The sequence below is a fragment of the Lithobates pipiens genome, unplaced genomic scaffold (assembly GCF_037356315.1).
Source record: "Lithobates pipiens isolate NorthernLeopardFrog02 unplaced genomic scaffold, aLitPip1_a1.2 Scaffold_22, whole genome shotgun sequence".
Taxonomy (NCBI): domain Eukaryota; kingdom Metazoa; phylum Chordata; class Amphibia; order Anura; family Ranidae; genus Lithobates; species Lithobates pipiens.
Genome location: NW_027507784.1, coordinates 250,767,000 through 250,788,118, shown reverse-complemented (window position 1 = coordinate 250,788,118; position 21,119 = coordinate 250,767,000). Strand labels below are relative to the sequence as shown.

At 42.3% G+C, this 21,119-nt stretch overlaps 1 protein-coding gene across 1 annotated transcript in view; it reads left to right on the top strand.

The window, feature by feature from the left end:
- Positions 1–21,119, top strand: part of SMG1 (SMG1 nonsense mediated mRNA decay associated PI3K related kinase) — a gene marked incomplete in the record, with an annotated part of 420,057 nt that overhangs the window by 170,204 nt on the left and 228,734 nt on the right. The window contains 4 exon segments of the mRNA XM_077448938.1: positions 5,603–5,712; positions 7,953–8,100; positions 12,851–13,010; positions 14,613–14,733. Coding sequence (XP_077305064.1) covers positions 5,603–5,712; positions 7,953–8,100; positions 12,851–13,010; positions 14,613–14,733 — 539 coding nt within the window.

Genomic DNA, 21,119 nt, shown 5'->3' with positions numbered 1-21,119 from the left:
TAAAAATAGCGGCATTTTACCGCCGACGCAAAGGGCGGTGTGGTGTGAAAGGAGTCTAAAATGAGAATACGAGGTTTAACCTTAAACTACGTAGAGGGTTCTTTACTGTAAGAGCGGCAAGGATGTGGAATTCCCTTCCACAGGCGGTGGTCTCAGCGAGGGGCATTGATAGTTTCAAGAAACTATTAGATAAGCACCTGAACGACCCCAACATACAGGGATATACAATGTAATACTGACATATAATCACACACATAGGTTGGACGTTTTTTTCAACCTAACCTACTAAGTAACTATGCACCTTGCTGCCTTAGGCTTTCAATCCCTGGATTTCATTGTATGCTATACATCTTAGACAGCCATCTTTAGGGATATCTGGCCCCTTTTTGTTGTCCAGGCACTTTAGTTTGATACTAACCCATCTCGTTTATCAGTAGTCGACGTTGAGAATATTGATTTTAAGGGGTTTCTTTTTCTCTTTCTGGAGCTCCTCTCTTGCCTTACCAAAAGTGACCGTATATCACCTTTATCCCTGCAGTGTTACCCTCTCATGGGCCGGTAGGCTACTATTGGACCAACGACTCTTCCCTTATTACTCTGCATGATTGCCCCTTTTATCGGGACTGGTTTTTGATGATTATCAAAAACGGTCTTCTCTTGCAGTACATCTACGTGGTCCTGAAAATGTAAAACGCATAGACCCACATTGAGGACTAGTGCACTGTCTACTGTGATGCATTTTAGGCAGCTATGTTGGTGCTGCGTTTTTCTAATATTTTAAAATTGTATAACATTGTGGGTTTTTTTATATAAAAATTATTTTGCTTGTTCATATTTGAGTGTACATGGTGTATCTAACGTCCCAACTATATTCTCCTTTCCCTCTATACTAATCATACTGGGATGACACTTCTATGACACTGTTACTTTAATACAAAATTATTTTCCACACGCATTCCCTCCTACCACAGGACTATTCAGATATTTCATGCCTTCTGTTGGGTAGTCCGTTTCCAAAAAGACTCGCTCTCAAATCTTCCTTTGCCTGGGGTGCTTGGGTCTCATGCTAGACAGTCTAGACAAGTCTTTCTTTCAGAAAACTGATATTGCACCCGGGCCTGGAAATCAGAGGTGTCATTCTGAGATACTTTGTGAGCGTTCTGGGTCTCATGGTGGCCTCTTCCAATTGCTCAGTTCCATTCAAGGCCCCTCCAACACATCAAACGAAGGCTGGACATAAACGTTAACCCTTAAAAATGACACTATATCAACAATAACAATATCCTTGTTCTCTAAAATCTATAGGTATCCACTGTATGGCACTGTAATCTGTCTTTCATTAAATCACTTCTTCCTATAATTTTCTGCCCCTGTGTTTGGGAGTTTACAGTGACCATTTGTTTTGGATCCAACAGTGCATGTTCTATATATAAAAAAAAAAAGTGCTAGTGTGTTATCAAAAGTAAATGCAGCATCTGTGCACTAAAACCTAAATACCAGGTTACTCACACATGTATGTCCTAAAAGTGCAGTGCTAAATAAAATTGCCATGTGCAAAACGTTTAAAGTGAACAGAAAATCCAATCAAAATATTATTCAGTCCAAAAAGGTCCTCATGGAAAAGTGCAAAATATTTGTAAAGTGCAAAGTTAATTGATCACTAAAGTGCTCCTGTGCAAACAGTTCATGCATGGCAATATCCCACACTAGATAGATCAATCCTGCCGGTGCAGTGCTCAGACATTCACCGTTGTGACGCCTTCACCATAAATCAGATGAGGGCTTACCAAACCATCCAATCTTAGGAAGATCATCCAGCTCACTGTCTCAGGTGGGATGGATGGATGGATGACACCACAAATAAAATGGGTAAAAAACAGGGAGACTCCTCATGGTCTAGTATGGTCTTGACTGTTTTATTTTAAAATCGGTGCACTTGCATAGAAAGCAAAGATGCTGCTGGCTGTAAATCTCTCCACCATAGCCAGTGCTATTCTGCAAAAAAAAGCAGAAATTCAAAAAAAGCACCTGTGCGCATCGTCCCTTCAATCATTTCGCTATATGGAATGTCATCAGGGGGTGCGGTCACAGCTGCACTTTAACCGCTTGCCGACCAGCCGCCGTCATTATACTACGGCACCCCATAAGGAAAAAGATAGGGACTTTGAGGAAAACATGACAGGGTAAAGTCATGTGTCACCATCCCTAGGGACTTTAATTGATATCGTGGTCTGGTAAGATCATGAATATCCATCCCATATACATTAGGCAAAGAAGGTGTATAAAACACCAGAAGGAAATTGGGACTTTATTTGAAGCACCGGACAGCAATGAATATAATTGGATGAATAAAAAGGAATTTTATTGAAGGACTAGGTAAAAGATATATCTATAAATATTGATAACAATGGTATAAATATATAGACTGAGGCATGGTAATGCAGTCACAGTACAATACATAATAACAATAATATGCTATACAGTATATTGAAGACAATAATAATCTCACATGATATAAAGCATTCAATTCCTTGATTCATCCAAAACAATACAATATATGCAATGGTTCATCTATTACTTGCGGGGCCTATGGCCTCATTGAGCCTGGAAAAGTAGAAGATGGATACAAGATGGTACATAATTTTGTGAAGTCTTGATAATGATAAAAACACGGCAGTCGGTAGCTCAACGCGTTTCGTGGCTTTAGTGCCACTCATCAGGAGAAAACGCGTGTAATAATCTGAAAGATTTAACATAATTGTAAAAGAAAAATGGTAATAATTAGGGAAGGCAGAATAAGGTGAGGGGTATCAACCCCACAACTTAAACTTGTTAAGGTCTAATGCGGTGCCCATTTGGTAATGGGGCAGGAAGAGCAATCCGGACATGGCTTCAATTGGGAGCTGAGGTGGAAAGTCTTGCGGACCGGGAAGAGGCGATACCCAAAGCGGCCCGGCAGTCAAAGGCAAACTAGGGGGGAAAAAAAATATAAAATAGGGAGTGTGTGAAGTGTGATGCGATAGTGTAAGATCGGGAGTGTGTAAACAAATGGAAGAGGGAGGGAGAAGGGAGGGAAGGTAGGAAAGGGGGATGGAGAAAAGGGGGGAGGGTAATAAGGGAACAGGGGGGAGGGTAATAAGGGAACAGGGGGAAGGGAAAGATGGGGGGCAAGAAAGCGGTGGGAAGCAGAAAAGAAAAAAAAGAGAAGAAAAAAGGGGGGACTGAAAGGAGAAAAAAAAGGGGAGGGTAAAGAGAGGGCAACAGGGACAAGTTGAACAAGGAGGAATGTGAAGTGCATGAAGGACAAGCGTCCAGATGTTTTTATCATTATCAAGACTTCACAAAATTATGTACCATCTTGTATCTATCTTCTACTTTTCCAGGCTCAATGAGACCAGATGCCCCGCAAGTAATAGATGAACCATTGCATATATTGTATTGTTTTGGATGAATCAAGGAATTGAATGCTTTATATCATGTGAGATTATTATTGTCTTCAATATACTGTATAGCATATTATTGTTATTATGTATTGTACTGTGACTGCATTACCATGCCTCAGTCTATATATTTATACAATTTGTACCATTGTTATCAATATTTATAGATATATCTTTTACCAAGTCCTTCAATAAAATTCCTTTTTATTCATCCAATTATATTCATTGCTGTCCGGGGCTTCAAATAAAGTCCCAATTTCCTTCTGGTGTTTTATACACCTTCTTTGCCTAAATTATACTACGGCAGGTCAACACGCTTCCATGAACAGTCATAGTTGTATATCGGCCAGAACGGGGGGGTGTATACACAAAATGCCCCTACATCCATTGGAAGATGTGGAACCCTAGGTAATTGGTGCACTTGGTTACACTGTCAGCTGGCAAGGAATTAGATGACTAGGGATTTGCTGATTGGTGCATACTGTCAGCTGACAAGGAACTAATAAGTCGGCTGACAAGGAACTGGTTAGATAAACCACGTTTAACATGGTACATGGTTTATCTTACCAGTTTCTTATCAGCGGACACAGTATGCACCAATAATAAAATCCCTATTCAGTTGATTTAGTACCTTGTCAAGCTGACACAGTATGCACCAGTCGCCTAGGGTTTCACATGTTCCAATGGGTTTAGGGTTTTGTTTTTTTTCAGTTAACCTATGGTGGAGCTTTTCCTTTCCCAGGACAATTGTGCAGCCGTAAGTGTGTGGGCGTACCCGTGATGACGTTGTATATAACGAAACGATGCGCACACACTGCTGCACAGATGCTTTTTTGATTTTATGACTGAAGGATAGCACTGGCTATGGTGGAAAAATTTACAGCCAGCAGCATCTTTGTTTTCTATGTAAGTGCACTGATTCTAAAATAAAACGTTTGAGACCATACTACATCATGAGCAGTCTCTGTTTTTTACCCATTTTAACTCTGAGGATTCATCTATCCTACCTGAGACTGTGACCTGGATTATCTTGTCACCATAAGGGGAACGCTATGAGGCTGGCGGGGGAGCATTTCCAGATTTCCATCTGAGGACCAGAGATCCTAATAAGCTCTGAATGATATTTCTGAGTAAGGAAGATTGCTGGTGGTCTGGTAAGCCCTCATCTGATTTATGGTGAAGGTGTCACAACGGTGAATGTCTGAGCACTGCGCCGTCAGGATTGAGCTATCCAGTGTGGGTCATTGGCACGCATGAACTGTTTGCACAGGAGTAGTTTAGTAATTTATGAACTTTGCACTTTACAAATATAATATTTTGCACTTTTGCATAAGAACATTTTTGGATTGAATAATATTTTGAAGTGCATGTTAGTTGCTATCGTACACTTCTCTTTGCACACTACAAATCCTGTTTTTTTTTTTTAGTCCCTCTTGAGTGAGCAGGAGAGGCTGGCTATGTTCCTACACACAGTGGCACCATGGAGAACGAACATAGCCACTTTCTAATGGGAGGATGAGTCACATTAGCAAAAAAGAATTTGGAGATTTGGAACGGGCTGCGCGCAATAAAAAGTACTTTTTTGAGTTAAATATACATAATGAGTATATATATATATATATATATATATATATATATATATATATATATATATATATATATATATATATATTCAAATCGGAGTTTAGTATCCCTTTAGCTGCTATGGACATGTCCTATTCTACATGACAGTCAGCGTTAAAACAAGCTCACCGCTGTTTTAAAATGTATGCTTCTGGCTTTCACTTCAGCCTACAGACAAAAAGCTCATTTGTAAATGTACTTATGCAATGTACTGTAGACCTAATGTCAGTTTTTTGACAGATGCATGGAAAAGCTGTCTTAGTTTTATTGCGGTTGATGGTCTAGCTATACAGTGACCAAAAATGTTGTAGTGTGATTGTCCTATAATTTACAATACATTCCTGCACATGGAAGGCATTTACTAATCCTCCAGGTGGAACTTTTTGGCTACAAGAATTTATGGGCAAAATGGTTTTAGTTGCATGATAGTCATGTTTGTTTTTTGTTTTTTTTACTGCCTACTCTTCAAGCTAATCCAGAATACAAATATTTTGCAGTGCCTGAACTTTAACCTTGTTTTTTTTTCTTTGTTTTCGCAGGGCGTTGAGCAGTTTTGAATTTGGTGAATTTCATGAATGTGCAGAGCAGCTAGAGTTGCTTCCTGGAGAAAATTTAAATCTGATAAATGGTGGCTCAAAGGAAAAAATAGGTACTCCGAGCACTCAATAAGTATTACACCACCTCTTCAATGCATATTTATAACTAATATTGCTACAATCCTAAATGTTTATTTTTTTCCTAAACTATAAAGCCCCATGCACATAGAACGTTTTACCAACTCTCCTTGAGAGTACTTTCCTCCTGGGAGCAGTGTTTTGGCAGAAAAAACACCTGACACTTGTATGTAACTCATTTAGGCACATTTACAGGCATCAATCGCTTGGACGTTTATTTTATTGGCCACAATAATTTATTCTGGGCATTGAAATGCATTAACGCTCAAGTGTTAAACACACGTGCATTTAGAAGCGCCAAGCATTTTTTCTGCTAGAACTCTAGACGCATGGCATTGGATTGTTTTCACTGCCTCTAAGCTCTTAAAAAAAAAAAAATAAATAAAAAAAAAACCTGTGTGCATGGATACTAAAGGTACACAATCTATGCTTAAAAATGTATTGGGAAATATATTGGTGAACACTTCTTTTTTAGTCTCTTCCAAAAGTGTGTTTGGCTTGTGCTTTTACACCCCCTGAAATTTCGAATTTGGCAAAACAAAAAACAATTTTGTTCTAGTGCATTAAAAAGAACAACTTATAGCTTACAGTGTGCATGATGCCATAATTGCGTGCATGTTGGCACTGCAAATCTGCTCTGCCAGAGAGGAACCAGCAATTGTAACCGAGGATAATAAAAGTAGAAACAAAAAAGTGCAGTAACCATATTTAAATCCATCCAGTTATCAAATATCCATTTCTAAAAAAAATCCTAGCCAAGAAGGCAATTATAGACTGCAAAGATCAAATCAGTGATTCAAACCGCTCTACATGACATTTAAACCAAATTTGAGGTGATCAAATTTATTAAAAATCAATTGCAAAACAATTATTGAATGCAAAGCTGTTCCCATAAAACAATAACATCTCCTGCTTGGAAGTAAAATCAGGAACACTGGCTGAGTAAATCATCCTCCCCTCCCTCTGGCCTGTGGATACAATTTATGGTTTGGGGAACAGCAGTATTATGAATCTGCAATAAAATGACAGCCCACCAATGCCCCCAATCTATGGCCTATGAGCTCACCCAACTGGGTATGCAGAACACACCTATAGACCTAGTGCTACAGGTGTGTTCTGCATACCCAGTTGTTTGAGATCGGCAGACACATAAAGCTCACCAGCCATAAAGTGAGGACATTGGTGGGTTGTCATTCTATAGCGGATTTCAAAGCTGAACAACCCATCCACAGGCGACATAAAGCGGGAGAATGGCTTAGCCCTTGTATACACGATCGGAGATTCCGACGGAATGTGTCCGATCGGACCGCATTGGTCGGACTGTTTCAATTGGAATATACGACGGACCAAGTTTTTGCAACTTGTCTATAAAATTTTCCGACAACATGCTCCGATCGGACTTACTCTGATCATGTGTAGCCTACTCCGACGGACAAAGTGCCACGCATGCTCAGCTCAAATTCCTAGACCAAAGCTATTGGCTACTAGCCTGAACGTAGTCCCGTCGTGACGAACTAACGTCATCACGTTATCTACAATCGGATTTTCCAACAAGTTTGTCCGACCGTGTGTCTGCAACAGTTTCGGACAAAATCCAACGGATTTGGTTGTCAGAATGTCCGACCGTGTGTACAAGGGCTTACTGTTAACCAGTGACCCATTGTTTTACTTTCAAGTACGTAGTACAGTAGTTCTGATTTGTTTTATGCTGGCTACTTTGCATTCAGGAAAACTGTTTAATGATTGATTTTTACTGCATTAGATCACCATTTGGCCTCAAATGTCATGTATAGAGCTGAGATTGACTAAGTGATTTTACATCTATTCCTACATTCTGTGAATGCCTTCATGGATGTGATATTTTAGAACTGGACATTTACATACTTGATGTTTTAGGTATTTATGAGCTAGTACTTCATTTTGTGTGTTCTTATGGTCTGCTTTTATTTTTACTTGCATATAAATGAGCTTGACTATATTTGCATAGTCTTGCTCTCCCTGATGTCAGACTTTGAGGCCCTTGTGTATTCTGCCTGTAAAAACTATTCCCTCCTTTTTTGTCTTGGTCTCTTAACACAACCAGTACAGTATATAGGGTGACATTTAATACAGCCTGTGTGCTGGGTGAGAGTAGCATTTGGAAATATTTTGTAAAATGCATGACAGTGTCATACTATAATGGAAAAAAGAAAATATGTTCCTTTTTGTTTTTTAGATATGAAGAAACTGCTTTCAAATATGCTCAGCCCAGACCCTAGAGAACTTCAAAAGTGTATAGAGGTTCAGTTGCTAAGAAGTTCTGTGTGCCTCAGCCTAGCTTTAAATGATGTAGACCAAGAACAGAAGTGGCAAGCAGTCTCAGAGTGAGCAGATTTTTTTCCTTTTCCTTCATTGAGCAGGAACTTGTTTGCCAGTGCCTGTGAGATTATTATTATTATTATTTTTTTTTTACATGTTTTCGCTTGGCAACCTTACATGCTAGACATCATGGGCACCTTCCCTGTAACTCCTACCCACTCTGTGAATTCTATTTTTTTAATTTTTTTTTTATTGTCTTTACTAGTTTTATCTTTACTTAATTCTCCTGGATTTCTTCAGTCACCCCTCACTGTCTTACTGTATCCGGATCAGTGCAACCTCAGTAAAACCTTGGGAGCCATAGCTGGACTCCACGCTGTGGTGGTGCTTGTAATGTTGCTTCAGGCACCAGATACTGCATGGGTTTCCTACCTTGACACTTGATGCTCCACTTTGCATTAGCCGCAGGATGATATACAGGTTAAGGCTCATGGTCCATCGCTATGGAACCCAGTCCCTGAAGACCTTTTTGTGGGTATACAAAGTTCCGTTTTAGGTGGATGACTAGGTGTTCCATCATGGCACTGGTCACACACTTTAACGCCACTTCTTCCTAGAGCCCTTATAATATATTCTAGCGCTTCCTCCCATCCTTATCAACATGAGGATTCTTTGCAGGACTGCCACGGGGAATATCTACCTATGGTGGCATATGGCAAAGAGTGGCAACGGGCCCACAGAAGGAGGGGGATCAGTGCTGCTCTGTTTGAAATTATTGCACAGAGCAGGTAAGTATGACTAGTTATAAAAAATAAATAAATAGCCTTACAATTACTTTAATACAGCCAACTTTGCACATGGCTGCAAAATACCCACCTCTTCTCCTACTCCAGTTTATCTGCAGTTGGAACACCAATATGCTGGTCCCAGAGGACAAAGAATCGGAAGGAAATGAAGAGGATGTTAAGGCAATGTTGGAGAAAGCTGCGCATGATTTCTCTTCCACATTGAGTCAGTATGTTAAAGAGGCAGTTTCACGTAACATACGTACTAAAGTGGTATTAAACCCAAAAGCAAACATTTATTATAATAGAGCTTCCCATTCTTGCTTGTGATGTCTGCATTTTTCTTCTTTTGAAAAACACTGGCTGGATCACCAGTTGAAAACAGAACAAGTTGCGTTGCTAATGTATCAGTTATAAGGATGAGACTAGCCATTTAACACTGACAGGTTCTTACAATGATCAGCTCTTTTTAGTTATGTAAAACCTTTATCCCAAAAGGCAGAAAACTATTTCCTGTAACTTGTAAAGTGTGTGTTGGAGTTCAGCTTCAATTTGTTTATAGTTAAATCTTCTAGTCCAGTGGTCATCAGCCCTGTCCTCAGGGCCCACTAACAGGCCAGGCTTTATGTATTACCTTGAGGAGCTGCAGACTAGAATACTGCAATCACTGAACATCCTGCTGTTTCTGCCCTAAACAAACATCTAATTTTTACCTATTGAAGATGTTTCTTCTTTGAAAAAAATTTTCTAATGGAAAATTTGAGATGCTCTGAATAGCTTTTTAACCTGACAGGCCCTGCCCTGTAACCAGCTTTCACAGATATTTCCATATGATGAACTGCAGCTAACTGATCTGGAACGAAGAATAAACCCTGTTTTTCGGGATCATGCTATTACAGAAATTACATTATGCTCTGCTTTATTTGTAGATGCCTTGGAATACATCAGACAAATATCCAAAATTGCTCTAATTTTTTATTTATATGCACAGAATCTTATGGCTAAAAGCTTGGGCGGCCTAAGCTGCCTGTAAAAGGCATCTCACACGTATGCATCTACAAGGTAGACCTCTGGTGAGGCACTTAACCAGTTCATGTGACCAATGCACTCCTTTGAGGCAGTATCTTTCATTCAATTCCACTTAGGAAATCTCCATAACATTCTGAAAAAGCAGAACTGTCTTGCCTCCCTGAATGTGCCCATTCCTCCTAACCAAGCAAGAGCCTCCTTGTCCTGGTTGATCACAACTCCAGCTCGGACAGTGGGAAAATCTTTCCTTCCTCACAATCAGAATGTCCTTACAGCAGGTAATTCAGGGACCCATGGTGAAGAGAGGAAACAATCCTCATCATCTTGGAGCTTAGAGCAGTCAAGTTATCCCAAGTTATCCAAAGGGACTGCAATTTTGGGTACAGTCAGACATTGCCACCATGGTGGCATATATCAGCCATCAAGAGGGGGCACGAGGCATCTGGCTGCCTTGAGGGAAACCAAATTCTATCATGGACAAACTATCCCAACGATTTCTGCGGTCCACATCCCAGAAGTGGTTACCTGACAGGCAGATTATATCAGCTGCCACAGCTTGGACCAAGGGGGAATGGGCTCTTCATCCAGATCTTTTTAATCTGATATGCCAAAGATGGAGGACTCCAGATACAACAAGCTTACCTATGTTTCTTGCCAGAAACTCTAGCCCTGGCTTTGGATGCTCTAATTATCCTCTTGGTCTTGGCTCAGGCTAACTTATGCCTTCCTTAAACGTTAAATTCTGCCTTGTCTGCTCCACAAAATAGAGCAAGAAAGGAAAACAGTATTTCTTCTAATCCCAAGCTTCCACAGGAATTCTCTACCTTGCCTGGATTTAGTCAGAGGCAGGATTCCTTTGTCACCTCCCCGGGACCTCACAGGGGGAACCCTGCTTATGCACTTTAGTGAAAACCTTCCCTGGCACTGTTACATGCCCATTTGACCACATTGGTGGGTGTTTCCTGGGCATTTTGACACCAAGCCTCTGTAGCCCAACTGTGTAAGGCTGTCATCTGGTCCTTTATCAAAGTCAAGAGGCTATCCAATCTTCTACAGATGCAGCTTTTGATCAAAAGGTTTTCACAGCATCACGCAGTTTTTTTTGTTTTTTGTTTTTTTTGTCTGTCTTTGGACAGTTCTGTTTGCCTAGTTTCTCTCCGTTCATGCTCAGTGCTTGGGGACATCATACGGTGTATAAATATGTTGCCCGTGTCCTGTACTTGTTCAACTGAAAGTGTTTTTAACTGCCTGTTCAATATCTTGGAGTACAGTGCAGGACTCCATCCTTCCTTCCTTTCCTAGGTTTACTCTGCATTTTCCACTACAAAACTGAGGAATCTAAATGTGGTGGGGTTTATAAGGAAGGCATCCTCCAAAAGCTTGCCACTGTCTAATCACCTTAAAGCGGAGGTCCACCCTAAAATGGACCTCCGCTCATCGGAATCCCCCCCCCCCCTCCGGCGCCACAATCGCCACCTTTCAGGGGGGAGGGGGGTGCAGTTACCTGGATAATCCAGGTAACTGCACCCACTTCCGGGCTAGCTCTTTGCGGAAAGGGGCGTACGTTACGCCCCTTTCCGCAAGCGCCCGCCCCCTTCAGCAAGTGCCCCACTGCCTGCTGGGAAACTCGCAGCGGGGACCGTCCGGATTGCGCCGCGCGGCTCGCGCATGCGCAGTAGGGAACCGGGAAATGAAGCCGAAAGGCTCCATTTCCTGATTCCCATACCCAAGATGGCGGCGGCAGGACCCGCCAGACGAGCGAGCGATCGGCTTCGGGTGCCGACATCGCGGGCGCGCTGGACAGGTAAGTGTCACTATTTAAAAGTCAGCAGCTGCAGTATTTGTAGCTGCTGGCTTTAAAAAAAAAAAAAAAAACGCGGAGTCCCGGTGGACTCCCGCTTTAAGGAAAGTATCTATAGCCCATGATGTATGAATATATTGTCTATGTTCTGTTTTGTATGTCAAGCTTTGCATTTACAGGGAACACAAAAAATCCCATTTGTTGGTATTCGTTTCACTCTAGTTTTCTTAACTGTTAAATATTAAAGATCCGCTTTCTATTGATCATGTTTTGCTCTGGAATATTACATGACATATTTAGCCATTTATGAGATTATTGGATCCTTTAAAATTAACTGGCCACATTCTTGTAAAAGCTGCTTTATCTCAATAAATTGCTACTGGCCTTGGTGGTGGGCTTCACTTATGAACATGTTTACAGCCTTAAAGAGGTTAAACCACCTGAGAAAAACATATTGTTGCCAGCATCCCTAATGATTATGAAGTATGCAAATAGGTGCCCTCTGGTACAATGGGACTTTAAGGGCAACTCGTACATTGGACCAAAATTGTATACAATTTTAGTGGATACATATATAAAACATAGGTGTATAAATCACCATTTTAAAACATAACATAATATGGTAAGATAACTGCTGATATGGAAATCAATGCTGCAGCAAATGTGTTCTCTGTGTCCGACACGTTTCAGGAAAACCTCCAATCCCTCCTTCAGGGGCATTTGCATAGAGAAGACCATAAGATTATAACAATCTATAATAGAAAATTGCTTTAATTGAAGAAATGATGAAACAAATATACTGTACTTGTGATACAGATAATAGCCAAAGTGAATTGTTTCATACAAGCAAAATAATCGCACAGAGATCATTTATGGTAAAAACATGAAATGTAATTGCGCCAGAGCCAGGATGGTCACCCATAAAACGCCCAAAGAGGGGAATACCAAGGCCTCAGAGGCTTCACGCAAGAATCCAAAAAGTGACCCCACAGCGATGTATAATCCCGGGTGGAAGAAAAACACCAAGATCCATGAAAAAGGCGGTTGTCAAGTAGGGGGTCTGTAAAAAGGGGGGAAAAGCAGCACAAGAAGGGTAGGGCATGTGTGGACATAGTGCTACCATCAATGACCGCAAGGAGAAGGGGGGGGGGGGGTGTTTACAGCCTTGTTCTTCCTTTAACAGCATATTCTTAATTGCAGAAGTCTCAGTAGACACTTGAAGCAAACGGCACGCATAGCAATGGGACCACTGAGGCTATCGACTCTTACAGTATCGCAGTGTTTGCCTGTACTGGGAACGTTACAACTATACTGCTCATCATCTCTTGAGAGTACAGTGTCCAGCAAGCTTACATCTGAGGTAAATCTGCTTTCCATCATTTCCTTGCCTTGTTTTCCTGAAGCTGACCATAGATGGATAGAATTTTCATACAAAAATTCTTAGGAAAATTAGTATGAAAATTGTTAACATTTGAATTCCAGTCTAAAAATTTTGCTTGCTGTTAACACTATTTTTAGAATAAATGGACTTTACAGAATGAAAACCACATACTCTTAGAAATTTGTTCATTTGAGAGAGATTTTCCATCCTTGCTCTTTCAAACTTTCTTGCCACTGAGGTTGAAAACAAACATCGATTTGACCCACTGATGATTCGAAAACAAACGTTTAGAACATTCTTTTACTAATTAGTATTTTACTCATCTGTAGCCAGCTTAAGAGAAGTATGGGATTGTAGAAAAATACACACATACCTATATGGCTACAGGTGTCCCCCACCGGCTGTACACCTAGAATTGGGCAATCAAAGACCACTAATCTCTCAGTTCATTGGGTCCGGTTTTAAAGATTTGCCCCCAGCACTGACTGGAGCACTGGTGTCCCTGTGCATTCTTCTGGGCTTTGTGTAGCTGGGGGTCCAATCTTTTCCCCTGGGTATCCCTGTACATTTGGGCTGTTCTTTTTTGTAGTAAACGCCGCTTTGTCACTTTTACCTACAGGTAAGATAAAAACAAATCTTATCTGTAGGTAAAGTGAATCTCTTAAGCCTGTCAACCTGCAATGTTTAGGAGACATCCACATGTTTTGCAGGCGGTGATGCCACCTACTCAAGCACACTGCACACTTAATTGAGGGCACACTGAATGTGCGGTCAATGCAGAGCGCTGTGCAGCGACACTGACTCCAGTGCACATGTGCAAGGGTAATGTCATCATGGCTCGGCCATTCAAATGGTCAGAGCCTGCAAACCCAGAAGGGAAGTCCAGGTGAAGATAGAAGCCCTGACAGCAGTGAGAGCACACCACAGGAGGTATCTGTTTTGCAGGTAAGTCTTACATAATGTGCTACTAATTGGTTTATTGTAGGAAACAGGTCCCATCCCTTTTAGTTTTTGTTTATTCTCTTGGCATTGTTTGCCACAAACAGACATTCTGGGTAGCATAGTAGTTATCCTGGGACTGGGCTACAATTTGCCAGGGACAATATAACCTCTCAGTATTTTAATTCCTGTGACCTTAAGGGCCGGTTCACACTGCGGGCGAGGCGACACGACTCGCCTCGCCGCAGTGTGACAAGTCGCCCCCGTTCTGTACAATGGAACCGTTCTGAGAGGAGCGACTCGAGTCGCTCCGACTCAGAAAAAAGGTTCCTGTACTACTTCTGGGCGACCTCGGGGCGACTTGCATTGACTTCTATACAGAAGTCATCTGCAAGTTGCCGCTGAGGTCGCGGCAGGTCACGGCGAGGCAAGTCGGTGTCGCCTCGCATCGCCTGCAGTGTGAACCGGCCCTTAATGGACTACAAGTAAAGAATTTAACTCTGAGTGCAAAAATTCTATTATGCATAATTCTCTGCTAATAGGACTGCAGTAAAAGCATCATTGTGAGGGTTGTTATCTGTTATATGCTATGCATAACTTGCCTGCAATCAGTATGACTATGTTGTATATGTTCTCTCACAGGACTGTCTGATCCCTCTGTTCAGTGAAGCTTTGCGCTCATGTAAACAGCATGATGTTAGACCATGGATACATGCTTTAAGATACACAGCTTTTCAAAACCAACTTGCAGAAAGATTCAAAGGTAGGTAGTTTTACTGATCACTAGACTTCAGGAATGCTTTTCCTTTTTCTTTAAGATATCATTCTGAAAAGAGTGTGCTTTTCCAGCCAGAGAAATGTGATAAACGAATTTTAGCACTTGTCCCCTTGTAACACCACCACGCTCCGGGTCCCTTTTGCTACTGCCTTAAAGGTATTGTTGTTTTGCCCTTATGGAGAAATCTTTCTTAACTGGTTAATTATTTTAACTTTGAATTCTTCAAATAACTCTTCACTGTCTTCTAATACAATAATAAAAGTAGTGCATCCAGATTGGTGCAACTTTGTTAAAACTTTGGGAGACATGCCTGAATCCCATGCCATGGGGACAGTCGGTAACATTGACTTGGTCATTGGATCCTGCATGGGTGCCCATGTCCTGCAGTTGGTGTAATGCTTGTAATTAGCTGCAGGGTGCTATACAGGTCCAAGGCTGTAATGCATCCCTATGAAACCCAGACCCTGATGCCCCTGTTGGAGGCATGCACACCTTGATGAGCGAAACCTGGACCCTATACAGAATCCATTGACGTGATCTATTTCTGATAGTTACTGTATTCTCACAGCAAGTATGACACATTAAATCTCCATTACTTGCTTTACGCTATGTATATCCTGAATAATTTAGACATTAAAACAATGAACGTGTTCACTTATACACTGTTACTTGCCGTCCGAAATAAACCACTTAGGTTAGTCTCAGATGACTAAGCATAACATCTAACTAGAGCCCTTTATAAGGCACCCGGGTATACTTTCTCTACAGGGCAGTCCTCACCCAGCTTGCTGCTTACTCCTCAGACACACTTGCCCCTTTTCTGCACCCTTGTCTGTGAGCACCCTTTTAGGTGTATACCTGCCCCCTTAGCAACAGGGGAAACCAGGCATGGGTTAATTGCGGCAAAAGCTCAGGTGCAAATTCACTCTGCCCTAGGCCTGAAAATCGCTTACTCATAGTGATGATTGCTTTGGGGAACCCTAATTTAATACTAGTCTCTGCATTTGATTTTCTACCCCCATTTCAGGCATGCAACAAACTGCTTACATGATTATGGCAGACTTTTCTGCAGCAAAGTTCCAATTTCTTGGAAAATGAATGGCTCGAATATAGACCGTTCATGGCTCAAAACCCCAGGCTTCTTCAGCTCCAACATCTCTTCCTGAATATGATCCCGATACGCCTGCCTTGGAGACAGACATAGATGGGCGTGTAGAGGACTTGGAAGCGCTGTTAGTTTGCGGAAAACTTCTCACCCTCAGGCTCTTATACACCTGATGATGCATGGATTTTCACCCCTCTAAGATTCATTGCTGAGCTCTATACAGTGGAGAAAGGGGTTCATAAAAAAGTGGTCTTTTCTGTTAGTAGACCCTGCCTTAAACCAATTGAAGATGTTCCTTATTCATTTAAGAGGCTCTTAAAGGCTCTTTTTATATAATCACAGGCCCAGTTCTGTAACCAGCCAATTCTGCAATTTCTGTCTGCCAATGTGGAGCTAATTGGACTAGGGCACTGAACAACCGACATTATCCCTTCTAAGGTCCCAACAGGAATTGCTCTTCACTGTCTGGACATGACCAGCCATTAGTCTTCCTCAAAGCTAGCTACAGCTATTATCAGAAAGACTGGCTCCCTATTCGTCCTACCCGCAGGACCTTGTAAGGGACATCCTGCTTCTAAATCCTCCATCCCTAGATGGATTAGACAATTCATCTCAAGTGCTCCTTCAGTATTTGCTCACTCCTTCAGATCAGTTGGAGTTTCCAGTTATTCTGACATTAAGCCTCTGTAGCCCAGCTTTGTAAGGCCGCCACCTGGTCGTCTGTTCATACCTTCAAGTTTTACCAAGTGGACATTTAATCTCCTGCAGATGCAGCTTTTAACTGCAAGGTTTTGCCGTGATCCTCAGGAGCTGGGTCTATTGAGCCTGTTGATAAAGTTCTGTTTGCCTAGTTGTTTTCCAATCTTAATTATTGCTTGGGGATGTCCCAGGGTCTCTTCATAGCTAACCTGTGTACTGTATAATATAAAGTACATTTTGACTTGCCTGAAAATTCTATTTACTGTATCTTGGAGTATGGTACAAAGCACCATTCCAATTGTTTTTACCATGACTTTCTTGGACTCTGAGTGGGGTAGGCTTATACAGAGACGTTCAGGGTGGCATGTCCTTCAAAGCTTTGCAACTATCCAATCATCTGAAGGTACCAGCCAATAACCTGGGGTCTATGAATTTCTAGCCTTTTAAATACAGACAGTGTGAGTTTCTAAACGTAACCTTGTATCAGACTCCTGTATCTCTGTATAGCAGACCTGTAGTTTAAGACCAAGAAGCAGTACAAGGAGCCAATCCATTCATGTGCTGACCCAAAGCATGCTTTTAGGAGGTGAAAGCAGATTGGGGGTTTAGGCAGGCAATCTTTAGCTTGAAAGTGAATACTGCAGGAAAAGTGGTTTTATTTCTTATCATACATCACAGGACACAGAGCCATAGTAGTTACTATGGTTTATAGGCCACCTTCAGGTGATACACTGGCACACCCTAAGACAAGAAGTCCACTTCCTATAACCCCTCCCACTACTGGCAATACCCCTCGCCAGTGTCTAAGGTGTTGGTCAGGAGTGAAGATGTGCTGTGCTGAGCTCCACTGGAGCAATCCTTGCTGGGGTTAACTATGCAGCCAGATCCATTCAAAGTGTCTCTTAGGCCGAATTGAATGGTACCCTGCCTCGTGCCTGTAACACTTCTCTTTTTAGAGAGCTGGATCCCGGGATACAGTACTTTTGGTATTAAGGCCATAAAGTTTTACTGGTGGGATGCTATTACAGGTCCAGGATTGTGGGTTCTCCGAGGGTCCCCAGTTCCTAGAGGTTTGCTAACAGAACCCACCGTGAAGGGTGAAAATTGGGTCTGTTGGTTATTACCACAGAAAACCCTGCTGTGGAGTTTTATAAGACATTTTAGAATTTTCTTATGAAATGTCTCCTTTGATTAGTAAATGTTGTCATGCCTAAGTGTCACCACTGGGGGCTGTATAGAGCATGTACCTTCTCATGCTTCCTCGAGATCACGCTGTGTCCGGAACAGCAGGCTTTTTTTTTCTCCAGATAGGCAGACCTCCGGTAAGTCGGGGGGGGGGGGGGGGGGGGTTCCTCTTGACCAAACGCCCCCCACCTGGGCTGTACTCTCACCCTCTTCAAGAGGTAAGAGCATTCGAGAAAAAAAACGATCAGCACGCCAGCCTGCAGCGGTTTTCAGGTCCTGTCCTCGCCATTCCTCCCTCATAGAGCAATCCCATTGGATCAGAGGCCCACGCTGGCGCTGGGAAACTTTTTCTAAAAAAAGAGGAGGTTGGGTCGAATGCGACGGAGGGAGCGGGGCTTGGCGTTGGCATCCTCTAATGTCCAGCGTGGGAATGTGCTTTTTAAAAGCTCAATTGATTCTGCTGCAAGCTGACGGAGGGAGACATGAGCAAAGAGGGGCGTGGAAGAGGTTTGGTGACTCGGGCATTCCGTTTGACACATTTACTATTGAATCGGGCTGAGCATTAATAGCAGCGGCAGGGCTGGACTATTGCTTAAGCAATGGATGCATTCCTTCTGGTAATACCGCTGCTTTGTGCATCATGCTATGGTCGGAAGGGGGGATAAAAAAAGGGCTATAGAAAGACTTCTACAGCCACAAAAAAGCCTAGAACATCTAAAAAAAAAAAAATAAATAAATAAAAAAAAAAGCATCCTCCCTGAGAGTAAAATGGCTGGTGAGAATGAGCCATCAGGGACATTGGGTGTTGCAGCTGCTCTTAACACTGCAGCCTCTGTATATATTACTGAAGAGGGTTTTTCCTCAACCATTTTAGGCTTGGAACAAAAGATTGATGCGTTAATCGTCCCAGAGTGGGGCTAAGCATGACAGGTCCCCTTCCATTACCCAAGACCCTCAAAATGAGGAACGGGGCGAGAGATGACGAATTTCAGGGAACCAAGAAGAGGCTAATGACTCCTCTGCTGAAGAGTCTAATATGGAAAGATCAGGTTCACAATCTGAAAGGTTGTTGGTACAATCTCTCACTGAATTGGTCTGCTCCACATTTTTGCTGCCAGTAGTGGAGTCAGTCGATGAGCCCACTTCTTTGGGTTCACTAAAGCCTCCCCAAGCTATTCATGCTTTTCCTATCCATTCATCACAAAAAAGCTTATGTATTCTGAGTGGGAGCACCCAGATAAACAGTCTTTTCCTCCAAAAAAGTTTTCAACACTTTATCTTATGGTGGAAGAGTTTAATAAGAAATGGGGGATTCCAGCAATTGACGCTGCTATATCCTCTGTGAATAAAAACTTGACTTGTCAGGTAGACCATGCTTAAATGCTGAAGGATCCAGCGGATAAGAAGTTGGAATTGCTATTTAAAGTGGTTGTAAACCCTTACAACACACTTTGACCTACAGGTAAGCCTAGATTAAGGCTTACCTGTAGGTCCAAGAAATATCTCCTAAACCTATACGGTTTAGGAGATATTTGCCCAAAGACAGGCACCGCTGTCTACGGCGCATGCGCCGTAGACAGCGGCGCGCAGGCGCACTGAGCGCGGCATCTTCAACGCGCAGGAGTGACGTCATCGCAGCTTCGCCCAATGACAGCGGTGGAGCTGCAAGACCCCACCGAGAAGATGGATGCACTGGACTACAGGGGACAGCGGTGACTTCGCTGGCTCCTGTGTCAGGTAAGTGACACATAATGGACTACTATGCGATGCATAGTAGTCCATTATGCTTTGCCTTTGCAGGGAATGAAAGAGAAAGTAAACCCATTAGGGTTTACTTCCTCTTTAAAAACTATTTCTCTGGCAGGTTCAGTGGTTCAGCCTGCACTGGCAGCGATTGGTGTATGTCAGTCCTTAAAAGACCAGTTTAAACGGGTGCTCAAGATTATTCCTGATCAGCGGGCCAAAGATTTGGCCGGGATATCAGAGGCGTTATGTTTTACAATAGACGCTATGAGAGACTCTATTCTCCAGGCTTGTACTCAGGCTAGTGCAATTGGTCAGACGAAGCACCATGCAAAAAGCTCTTGGCTAGTTTTCCATTTTGCGGTCAAAGATTGTTTGGGGACGATCTGGATAAATACATCCAAAGAATTTCTAGCGGAAAAAGTTCCCTTTTACAAGTTAAGAAGAGGTTTAAGCGTTTTTCTTTTAAACAAGCTTCTTCTCCGGTGCCAGGAGCATCAGCTTCCAGGCAGTCACGACTGCCTCCACCGTCGAGGTAAACCTCAGGGTCAACCCCAGGGTCAAAAGAGGCCCTGGGGGAGGAAACCCACAAAACAAAATACTAAAACCTCCTTATGAAGGGGCGTCCCTGCTCCTTCGAGCCGGAATGGGGAGACTTCTGCATTTCTCAAGGTTCTGGCAGGAACAGTGTCGAGACAAATGGATCCTCAATATCTCTAGGATACAAACTTGAGTTCTGAGAATTCCCGTCTCCTCGTTTTCTCAGATCAAACGTGCCCAGAGAGCCAGAAAAGTCTTTCTGGCTTTGGACCATCTCTTGTCTCAAATGGTGATATCGGTGGAGTGAGGGTTAGGGTTTTATTCAAACCTTTTCATGGTACCAAAACCAAAAGGGGATGTCAAACCCATTTTAATTCTCAAAGATCTAAACTGTTTTTTGAATATCCACTCTTTTCGCATTTAGTCAGTCCGATCAGTGGTCTCTATTCTACAAAGTGGAGAACTGCTAGCGTCAATCGACATCAAGGATGCTTACCTCCATGTACCTATTTTTCCCTCTCACCAGAAAAATCTACACTGTGAGATAGAAAGTCTTCCTTTTCAGTTTGTAGCTCTTCCTTTCGGTCTAACTACTGCACCTCAAGTGTTTACAAAGGTCTTCGCTTCCCCTTTAGCCAAATTAAGGGCTCGGGGTATAACGATTCTAGCCTACTTAGACAATCTACTCTTGATAGATCAGTCAGTAGCTCGCTTAAACCAAAGTTTGGTCGCCACGGTCAGCTACCTGGGATACCTAGGTTGGATTCCCAATCTAGAGAAATCTTCCTTAAAACCATCAAGGAGATTGGATTACTTGGGTCTGATCATAGATAAAGCTCAGAAGAGGGTGTATTTGTTGCAGTCAAAGGTCAGTTCCAAAGGGAACTGATTCAGGTGGTCAAAGAAAAGAGGAATGCTCAGTTTTGTTCGAGACAGCTGCAAAATAGTATCCTATCAACTTGGAACAAGAAGGTCCAAGCTCTAGACTTATCCCCAAAAGTGCTTCAAACCTCAGTTGGTGGTTGATGACCAAGAATCTCCAAAAAGGAAAATCCTTTCTACCAGTTACCTGGAAAGTGGTAACAGATGCCAGGCTTCT